General features: G+C 56.7%; 2 protein-coding genes across 4 annotated transcripts; one reads left to right on the forward strand and one right to left on the reverse strand.

The window, feature by feature from the left end:
* Window positions 1-58: 58 nt before the first annotated feature.
* Znf296 (zinc finger protein 296) lies at window positions 59-2,947 on the reverse strand. Its single transcript, XM_048369124.1, has 3 exons — window positions 2,454-2,947; window positions 2,036-2,179; window positions 59-1,040 (listed from the first exon to the last, which is right to left on the reverse strand). Exons 1-3 carry the CDS (start codon window positions 2,767-2,769, stop codon window positions 91-93), a joined length of 1,410 nt encoding a protein of 469 aa, XP_048225081.1. The 5' UTR covers window positions 2,770-2,947; the 3' UTR covers window positions 59-90.
* Gemin7 (gem nuclear organelle associated protein 7) lies at window positions 2,031-8,789 on the forward strand. Of its 3 annotated transcripts, none has more exons than XM_048369126.1 (2): window positions 2,031-2,145; window positions 7,925-8,789. In XM_048369126.1, exon 2 carries the CDS (start codon window positions 7,933-7,935, stop codon window positions 8,332-8,334), a length of 402 nt encoding a protein of 133 aa, XP_048225083.1. In that variant the 5' UTR covers window positions 2,031-2,145; window positions 7,925-7,932; the 3' UTR covers window positions 8,335-8,789. The 3 variants fall into 3 exon arrangements, with proteins under 3 accessions (XP_048225083.1, XP_048225082.1, XP_048225084.1); XM_048369125.1 differs by lacking the exon at window positions 2,031-2,145 and adding an exon at window positions 5,243-5,343; XM_048369127.1 differs by lacking the exon at window positions 2,031-2,145 and adding an exon at window positions 5,418-5,483.
* The last annotated feature ends 1,387 nt before the right edge of the window (window positions 8,790-10,176 follow it).

The following is a 10,176-nucleotide window of genomic DNA, read 5'->3' on the forward strand; positions in this document are numbered from 1 at the left end:
GAGAGCCAGAGGCCAGGCACGTGGGAGACAGGGGAGGACTTTTATTGGCAGGAAGGCAAAGCAGGGATGAGCATGGACAGCGCCATGGGGTCAGGCCACCCTGGGGTGCTTCTGCCTCAGGTGCCTGTCCAGCGTGGCACGCAGGCCGAAGGGCACGGAGCAGAGCGGGCACTCGTAGCGGGTGCAGTCGGGCCCGGGGCCGTGCGTGCGGCGGTGGCGGTTGAGCTTGCTGCTCTGTGCACATGTGTAGGGGCACTGGCTGCAGGCGTACGGCCGCTCACCTGTGTGTGATCGCCGGTGCACCGTGAGGTTGCTGCTGCTGCTGAAGTGGCGCCCACAGAACTCACAGCTGCCTCCTGGCCTGTGCTTCTTGCCTTTGCCTTCTGCCTTAAGCGTCTTCTTGGGCAGTGCACTCCCACTCTTGACAGGGTCAGTGCTCTGTCCTTGAGGGGCAGGCTCCCATCCATCACCACCAGGGCCTGCCTGTGCCCCGCCGCCAGGTGCTCCAGGCTCCTGCATGCCTGCCGTGGCTGCAGCCCCTGCGCCCTGGGCACCAGGGCTCGGGAGGGCACTGGCTGGGGCAGCAGCATGGGCCGCAGGCTCCGGTGGGGCAGTGGAGGCCTGCTCCAGGCCTACAATAGGCAGGGGTCGGTGTGTCTTCTTGTGGCGGTTGAGCTTGCTGCTCTGTGCGCAGGCATAGGGACACTGGTCACAGGCGTAGGGCCGCTCACCGGTGTGTGAGCGCATGTGCACCTTGAGGTTGCTGGCGGAGCTGAGGGTCTTCTTGCACACTGGGCAGGTGGGGGTCCTCCGGGCAGCACCACTGGGGCCAGAAGACTTGGTCTCCGCTGGGGCTTCCATCCTCACCGACATGGCTGTGGCCACCTCAGCCAGCCCCAGCAGAGGGGCCTCTGGGGACTCCAGCTCTGTCTGGTAGATGGACAGCCCGTGGTCCCACTGTGCGTGGCGCAGCAGCTTCCAGGCCTCCGTGAACTGCCGGCCACAGTGGAGACAGCTCAGGGTCCTCAGATCCAAGCGTTCTGAAGGAAGCAAGGGGCATTGATCAGCACCAGTGGCAGAACAGACACAGGCCAGGGTCAACGGGACACCCGGGAAAGGCTGGGGTACAGGGGGCCAGGACTACAATGAGACTTCAAATGCCTCAGGAGCCCTCTGGAAAAGACAGCTTCTCCCTGCAGTGGGTGCTGAGTGCTCAGTCCCCTCCACTACTCTGTGATCCTGAGCAGGAAATAGCAGCGCCCAGATCTACACAAAATCAGCACAGCAAAGTGCCCCCAAGTTTCAGGCCCACCAGCAACGCATCCTAATTCCATCACAGTCCCTCCCCCTCCCTTTGGGATCCTCCCGGGCCCAGCCCTAAATATAATCTCATTTCCCAAGGCCCAGTACGGCATGCCCTGGGGGCTGAGGACCCACCCTGTTGGGGTAGGTCCAGCAAGAAAGCTCACTAAGGGCCAGACACTTAATTCCTTCCTTGGGGTAAAAAGGCCCCCATGAGCCCGGGACTGAGGTCCTGGCAGTCCCAGCGCAGAGCTGGGGCTTTTCCGGGACACTCAGCTGAGAGATTTCCCCCAGGGTGAGGAGCCAGAAGCCCCTGCTCCAGTCCCGAAGGCAGGGCCCAGCCCTGTTCCAGCTGGCCTCCACCCCCTCCCCACAGGTCCAGCCACCTGGCCAGCTAGTTATTTCTGTCCAAAGAGAAGGAGAAGTGAAACCACATGGGGAAGGTGGGGGGGTGTCCACAAATCCCCAGGCCACTTCTATCTGGGGCCAGCCACACCCTGTGGGTGGGCCCCCTCCGTCCAGCCTCAGCCTCACCTCTAGTCCCCCCCGGGTGTGTGTGTGGGGAGAGGACGGCAAGCAAGCCCTGGCCCCGCCTAGGCTCTTGGGGGGGGGGAGAGAATGAGAAAGGGGAAGTAGAGCTCAGCTCGCTGCCTGTGCCTGGCTGGCCTGTCCACCTCGGCCCATCTCCTGCAGGAAGTGTGGGGGGGGGGGGAACTTGCCCAGGGTCGCTCACCTGACACCTGCCCAGGGCTGGGACCGCTCAGCGGCTGGCACCCCCGCTTCTTGTGGTCCATGAAGGCTGTGATGGCGTCCAGCGGGAAGGTCTGCAGGCAGTGGCCGCAGGTCAGCAGATCGGAGCGGGGGTAGGTCCGGCGCACTGCGGGCGGGAGGAAGCGGGGGTGAGCGTGGGTGGAGCCGGACTTGGGGTGGGGGAGAGAGAGGTGAGCGAGAGGGGGAACCTGAAAGAACTGTGGGGGGGGAGGGCTGTTGGGGGGCCAGCACGGGGCAAGAGAGAGAGACAGGGAGAAGACAGAGGAAAAAGAGAGGCAGACGACCTGGACAGAGAGCCTTTCCCGGCCAGGATCTCCGGAGTCGGGTGTGGAGGGGAGGCAGCGGCCGGGGCCGGGCCGGGCAGGGGCAGGGGGACTCACCGGCCTCGGGCATCGGCACGGTCCAGTAGTTCCTGGCGCTCCGGGCTTGGTAGGAAGGCTGGAATCCCGGGGACCGCTGCTGGGGCTCACTCTCGAACCTCCTCTCCGGCGTGGACAACCCTCGGTGGACATGGGGCCCGAGCCCCAGGGCCCGCAGGAAGGGCTTTGGGTCAGGCTCGGGCTTCACGTCGATGATGAGCTCGGAGATCTCCATCTCGTCGTCCGGGCGGGCTGCGGCGGCGGCGGCGGCGGCGGCGGCGGCGGCGGGCTCGAGGTCTACTCGGCGGGGCGCGCTGCCGGCCTTGCGGCGGGACATGGGTTGGTGCGCCGTCCGGCCGGCGAGGTGGGCTGGCAGCGGGAGGAAGGGGCTGGGGCGGCGGAGGCTGGATGGAGGCCGCGGGTGCCGAGGCCGAGCAAGAGGCAGCGGACCTGCGCCCAGGCAGCCGGGAGCTCAGGTGAGTGGCTGCGGAGACCCGCGGCGAACTTTATTACACGTGCTGGCCAGGCCCTGACCACGCCCATTGTGGGCGTGGCATACCGCCAGCGGGGCGTGGTCCCGAGGGAGTGGACCGGGCGGGTCTCGCAGAGGCCCCTGCGGGACGCCCGGGCTCCTATCTCATTTGCCTTTAATGACCGAACCGAAAATCCCTCCCTTTAATCCTTACCTTGCCAAGAAAAGGAATGGCGAATTTATTCACAGCGCCTGGTAATCTGGCCCGCTCCATTCACTGTGTGCCAAGACACAAAAAAATAAATTTAAAAAGCGATGGGCATCTATTTGTTGAGCATCTTACTAGGGTGGGTACTTGGGCTGTGTGTGCTGAGTGCTGCCCTAACAGACCCCGTAGGCAAGGTAATGGATGGAGTAGCCTGCATAGGGAAGCCCTTTGGTGGTGACTGGTAGTCTGGTGGAAATAAGGCGAGGGAAAGGCGGACAGAGTGAATTTCGTGAGGTTTCAGTTTTCTCCTCAAAAGGCTGGGTGAGCAGTAGCTGAGACCAGTGGGGAGGGGAGGGGGGGCAGTGCATTAAGGAGTTTTTAAAAAGTGGATCTGGAGTCTAAGGTGGGGGGAGAGAGGAGGGTCTTTTGGACACTTGAAGGTCACTTGGAGACCAAAGCCTTGTCTCTGGGCTATTTGCAAATCATTAAAAAAAAAAAATCTGCTTTCCTTTTCCCCCTAGGCCTGGGCTGCCCACTAAAGCTGAATAGCCAGAGGTCCTACTGCCTGGCCCCTGGAACTTCCCTCCCTCTGGCTATTTGGTCTGGTCTAGTCTGCTCACAGTTCGAAATGGCATCTGGACAACCCTGCCCCACCCTAAATCCTTTTCCACTTCCTGGCATAGACCACCTCAACTGTTTGTTGACTGTCCTGTCCCCCCCCCCCCCTCACTCAGCACAAGCTCCCTGAGGTTAGGGCCTGGACCTGTCCTCCCCCAGGTGTCCCCAGCCCAGCTGTGGGAATTCCAAGGCTGATCTCCTGGAGTTCTGCATATTGTTATTCAAGTCTTAGCCCCATTGTCCTCCTTGCAGCCCAAGGCCTCCCTGGCCAGCCTATCTAAAGTAGCCCCACCCTGCTGAAGGTTTTGTAAATTAAGCAGATTGACCTCCATCTGTCTCCACTTTTTTCTCCCTCTCCATCCTCACTTGCAGTTCCTCTGAAGAATCAGGGGACATTGACAACAACCTGGTTTTGCAGCTTCCCACCCTAGCCCTGCCATCATCCTTCTTTATTTTTTTTTACATTAATTTTATGAAGTCTTGAAAAATCTTCTTTATATATTGGCTTATCTAGACCAACCCTGTTCTTCGTAGCCCTGCTAGAATGTAGTTTCTTCCTGTCTGCCTGCCTTCCTTTATCTCTTTCTTCATTTCTTCTTTCCGCTTTCCTTTCTTTCTATGGGATCTCACTAATCCACCCAGGCTGGTCTGGAACTCTTGGCTCCCAGCAATTTTCCTACCTCAGCCTCTCAAATAGCTGGGTCCAGCTGGCACCCTGGGCTCCTCGGTCTTTCATGATTAAGTGTAAAAATATTGATTGAACTCCTACTATGTGCTGGGCATTCTTTCTTGCAGAACATCTTAGTGCCTGTCACTAGGTAGAAAGGAAGGGGGTCTTCAGGATCTGTCTCCATGGAGGAGAAAATGAATTCTGTTTAGGCCTTAGAGCAGCAAGGCTCTCATTCCCCAGGCAGGGCTTCAGTTTTCTCCTTCCTTAAAAAACAAAGTGGGGGTTGGGAGTGTGGCTTAGCGGTAGAGTGCTTGCCTAGCATCCAGGTAGCCCTGGGTTTGATTCTTCAGCACCACATATATAGAAAAAGCCAGAAGTGGCGCTGTGGATCAAGTGGCAGAGTGCTAGCCTTGAGCAAAAAGAAGCCAGGGACAGTGCTCAGGCCCTGAGTTCAAGCCCCACGACTGGCACACACACACACACACACACACACACACACACACACACACACACACACACAAAACCAAGGTGTAGCGAGGCCCGGAGAAAAAAATGACCGCCCATGGTCCATCGTGAGCTGTTGAACTTTAAGGCCTCTTTCATGATTTTTGAACGTGCGAGCATGGTCGAGGAGTGGGCTGGAAGTGGAGGGCAGGCTTGGGACCGTGTGGAAGCGGGGCGGGTGTGTGTCCCAGTTGTGCTCAGCCCTGAATCCAGCAGGAGAAAAGCCTTTCCCTCGCTGAGCTCCCTCACAGGGGCATCCGGGACGGCCCGATCCCCGCCCCGGGGGCTGAGCGGCGGGTGCGGAGCGCGCAGCCCCGAGGGCGGCCCGGCGAGCACGTGAGGTGGCGGAACGCGGGCTCGGGGGCTGGCGGGGGACCCGGGCGTCGATCGCGGTGGCGCCGCCGGAAGTGGGGTCGCCGTGGGCCGCCGCGGGAGCGCGGTGAGTGCCGGCCGGCCGTGCGGGGCGGGGCGCGGGCTCGCGCGGGGCCTCAGGGCCCGAGATGGCGGGAAGCGGCCGCGGGGCGCCGCAGGAGGTGGAGCGGGCCGCGGGAGGAGGGCCTGGCAGACGCTCGTCCTCCGGGAAGTGACCAGGCCATAGTTGACCCGGGGCGGAATGGCCGCCTGCGACCCCGGGAGCTGGGGGGGTGGTTGGTGGGAAGAGGCGCGGTAGGCGCCATTTGTATGAGAAAAGGAGGGCGATGGGGGGGGGGGGCCTGGGCCCCTCTGAGGGCTGGGAGCAGCCCCGGGGCGGGGGCCGCTCTCCCTACTCACCCTCTGGCCTCTGCAGACAGGCCCGCTTCTCTGCACTCTGCACGAGCTCAGGCCTTAGCTTTTTACATTTTTTATTTTTAGCCTTGGGTTGCTGGGGATCCAACTCGAGGCCTTGCGTGCTAGGCCAGCGAGCCTTCTACTGCTGAGTTGCAGCCCCTCGATTCTCATTTTATTCGCCCGTGTACAAAGGGGTTTTCCATGCGTCTTTTTTTTTTTATTCCTCCCCCCCCCCCTTTTCTGTGCCAGTATTAGGGCTTGAACTCAGGGCGTGGGTAGTGCTCCTGAGCTCTCTCTCTCCTTTCTCTTTATTGCTCTGGGGCTACCTAGCCCTTGACCACAACTCCACTTCAAGCATTTCTGTAGTTCATTGCAGAATAAGAGGCTCCTAGAGCGACTTTCATGACTATATGATTCTCAGATCTCCACCTCTGGAGTAGCTAAGATTATCATTGTCACACTCCCCCCCCCCCTTTTTTTTTTAAATTTGGCGGTGCTAAAGATGACCTAGCAAGCTCTTATCTAGTGCTTGAGTTACATCCCCAAGCTTTTTTCTTTTTGGTTGTTCTTGATGTTTGAACTCAGGGCCTGGGTGCTGTCCCTGAGCTTTTTGAGCTTTTTTGCTCAAGGCTAGTGCTCTGCCACTTGAGCCACAGCACCACTTCTGGTTTTCTAGTGGTTAACTGAAGATAAGAGTTCATGAACTTTCCTGCCCAAGCTGGCTTTGAACCTCCATCCTGAGATCTCAGACTCTTTTTTTTTTTTTTTTTTTTACCAGTCCTGGGCCTTGAACTCAGGGCCTGAGCACTGTCCCTGGCTTCTTTTTGCTCAAGGCTAGCACTCTGCCACTTGAGCCACAGCGCCACTTCTGGCCGTTTTCTGTATATGTGGTGCTGGGGAATCGAACCCAAGGCTACATGTATAGGAGGCAAGCACTCTTGCCACTAGGCCATATCCCCAGACCCCTCAGACTCTTCTTAACTTTTCAAATAGTTGACCCCTAATCTATTCCTCCTAGTTGCTAAGGTGACAGCAATGTACCATCCATGCCCAGCTTTGTTGAGACAGAGGTCTTAATAGCTTTTTGCCTAGGCTGGCCTCCAACAGAGAATCTTTCAGTCTCTACTTTGAGGTTCCTTATTATCTTAAGTGAGTTATGAAACTTGTTCCTATACCATTGACCTAAGGTGTGTGGGGGCGGGGCACTCTTATGTAACAGTTTGGTTTTTCACCTGGTGGACAATGGGTTTGGATCCCTGGTTGGGAGCCTGAATGGATTAAGGCCTCTGGGGCCTGGTCTCCTGAAAGCCTCGATAATAGGAACCCGCCCAAGTCTGCTTGTACACATCCTGTGTGACCTTTCTTAAACTGTTATTTTTTAAGATCAGGTCATATCTTCACTCTAAAACCTTCCAGTGTTCACTTGTGCCGCTGGAAAATGTCTACTTTTCCTTCCTAGGGCCAACTCCCCAAACAGTGCTCAGTGGATAGATTAGCCATCTCCCAGCTTCATTTCTGCTTTGGGATAGTGAAGATTGTTCACACAGGATGAAATCTTCCCTTCTTTTCCTAAGTGGAGAAAGGGTCTCCACTGGCTTCCCCTTCTTTTGTTCAAGTCAGAGACCCAGGACAATTTTGACCACTGGCTTAATTCTCACCTAATCTTAGAGACCTGGGCAGTTTGCTTCCAGTATTCCAGGATGAATCTAGGCTGGAGCGAGGCTCTGGGGACACAGAACCCCTGACTAAGCTGGAGAGGTTTTTTTTGTTTGTTTGTTTGTTTTTTAATGTAAATAGCCCTTAATCCTGTCTACTGTGGTTTTGTGGTCTAGGCCACCCAACAAAAAAACTTGAGGTCAAGGCTGGGAATATGGCCTAGTGGTAAGAGTGCTTGCCTCGTATACATGAAGCCCTGGGTTCGATTCCTCAGCACCACATATATAGAAAAAAGCCAGAAGTGGTGCTGTGGCTCAAGAGGTAGAGTGCTAGCCTTGAGCAAAAAGAAGCCAGGGACAGTACTCAGGCCCTGAGTCCATGCCCCAGGACTGGCAACAAAAACAAAAACAAATAAAAAAAAACTTGAGGTCAATATTGATTGGTTTTTCTTAATCTACAGCCACCTAATCTGACCCCCCCTCTCATCTGGGCTTCTGCAGAGTCCCTCACACTCCACTAGGGGCAGCAGGCAAGGCTCTTGGGGGAGGCCCTGGCCAGGTCCCTCCTTAATGCCTTCCCTGTTCTTCACTCAGCAGCTGGGACAATGCAGTCGCCGCCTGCCATCCCTGTGCCTGTGCCTGTGCTCCGGCTTCCTCGGGGTCCTGATGGCTTCAGCCGTGGATTTGCCCCTGAGGGACGCAGGGTCCCCCCAAAGCCTGATGTACCTGAACTCCAAGAGGGTCCCATAGGTGAAGACTCTCCAGAAACCCAGGAGCAGCGGGCACGAGCCACCCTCCGGGAGCGCTACCTTCGCAGCCTGCTGGCCATGGTGGGCCGCCCCGTGAGCTTCACCCTGCACCAGGGAGTGCTCGTGGCTGCCCATTTTGGAGCCACTGACCTGGATGTGGCCAACTTCTATGTGTCGAAGCTTCAGACTCCTATAGGCGTGCAAGCCGAAGCGTTGCTTCGTTGCAGTGACATTATTTCTTACACCTTCAGGCTCTGAAGAAGGACCTTCCCCCAGCCCTGCACTTCTGCTGTCTGGCCTAGCTCACCATTCCAGGCCTTGAAAGGACCCAGGTCAGGACCTTACTCCATGGAAGTCTCCGCTTCCTTGAGTTTGGAGCCAAACTCAAGCTCCCCTCACCTCCAGGAGTCAATGAGTTTTAGGTCCCAAGGAAGGGGACCTGAAAGGTATTCTGCCTCAGAACTGGGGCCTGCAGAAATGGGCCTGGTGCCAGTTCCTGAAGACCGGGGCTAGGGGGAGGGAGGCACTGAAGGAAGCAAGCCACATAGGGGAGCTGTTTATTGAATAGGTTGAAAAGGTCACCCACCCTGAAGATTCCCATCCAGTGCTCCCCTGCCAAAGAAGTTATTTTCCACAGAAACTCCGACTTCTGTTTTTCATATATTTATGTGTAACTGTGTATTTATTTGGTACAGGGTCTCACTATATAGCCGAGGCTGGCCTTGTCATCCTCTGGGATTACAGGCCTGAACCATTGTACCTGGCTCTCATGTTTAAGTGTACCCCTTAGGGGGCTGGGGTAAGGCAATGTCCAGCACCTCCCTAAATGAGGGATTCTATCTGGGCTTGGGGCTGGGAATATGGCCTAGGGGTAGAGTGCTTGCCTGGTATACATGAAACCCGGGGTTCCTCGGCACCGCCGGAAGTGGCGCTATGGCTTAAGTGGTAGACTGCTAGCAAAAAGAAGCCAGGGACAGTGCTCAGGCCAGGAGTTAAGTTCCCAGGACTGGCAAAAAAAATTAAAAAAAAAAAAAAAGATCACACGCTTGTGTCCTACTGCCCAGCCTAAAAGTGATGCACAGGATACGGAGGCGATCAAGGAGCAAAAGCCTCAGATCAGCAGTTCATGGGAAGCTGCTTCTTCCATTTGTACCTGGGCGATCCACGTCCGTGTCACTCGCTTCACTTAGCCTCCAGCCACAAGAAGTCCAGATAGTTCCTGTCCCCTTCTTAGTCCCTTCAAGTTCAGAGTGCACACGAAGCCCCCCATTACTACGGGGAATGGGACCTTCAGACCTCTGCCCCCCCCCCCCTGCTGCCCGTCCATTCACATCTCCTCTCCGGCGAGGCCCCGCCCAGCTGCTGGGTTGCCCGGTTAATAGCGTGGCTCGCCCCGCCCTGTTTGCGTTACCAAGGCAACAGCCGAGCCTGCCCTACCCTAGCGCTGGTTTGACGTTTCAGCTCCCCCCGCTAATGCGCAGGCACGTTGGCGGGGGGGGGGGGCGGGGGGGGTTACGTGACGAAAGTGCCGAAGCGAATCCTGGGCTAGTGAACACATCGACTCCAGTGGGGCTTGATGATCCTCCTTCGCCACCTGGTGTTCGGGTCGGTAAATTCACTGCTCGCCTTTGGGACTTCTCCCAGGGTTTTTTGTTGTTGTTGTTTTTGTTTTTAAAATTTTTCTAATTAGGTATATGACACACTTCACCGAGCTCATTTTTTCTTGCTGCATTAGGTATCGAGCCAGTTTCTTGCAAATACCGGGGAAAACGCGCTGCCATTGAGCTACACCCACAGCGCTTCTTGTTTTCTTTTGAGGCAGTGTTTCATTAGGTTGCCGTGGCTGTTTACCCTTGAACCAGCTACAGGTAACATAGGCATGCCTGGAACTTGCGATCCTCTGGCCTCAACTTCTCGAATAGCTGGAGTTGCAACGTGCACCACGATGTCAGGCTCCTCTTTGTCTCAATATTGTAATATTGTGTTTCAAACAACACAGCCACATTCCTGACAGCTAATGACGAAATTTCCGTCTGCCAATGGGACAGAGGCTCCGTTTCCAGACAGAAAATCCGTCAGCTGTGCGTACTCACACATCAC

The sequence above is a fragment of the Perognathus longimembris genome, chromosome 20, assembly GCF_023159225.1.
Source record: "Perognathus longimembris pacificus isolate PPM17 chromosome 20, ASM2315922v1, whole genome shotgun sequence".
Taxonomy (NCBI): domain Eukaryota; kingdom Metazoa; phylum Chordata; class Mammalia; order Rodentia; family Heteromyidae; genus Perognathus; species Perognathus longimembris.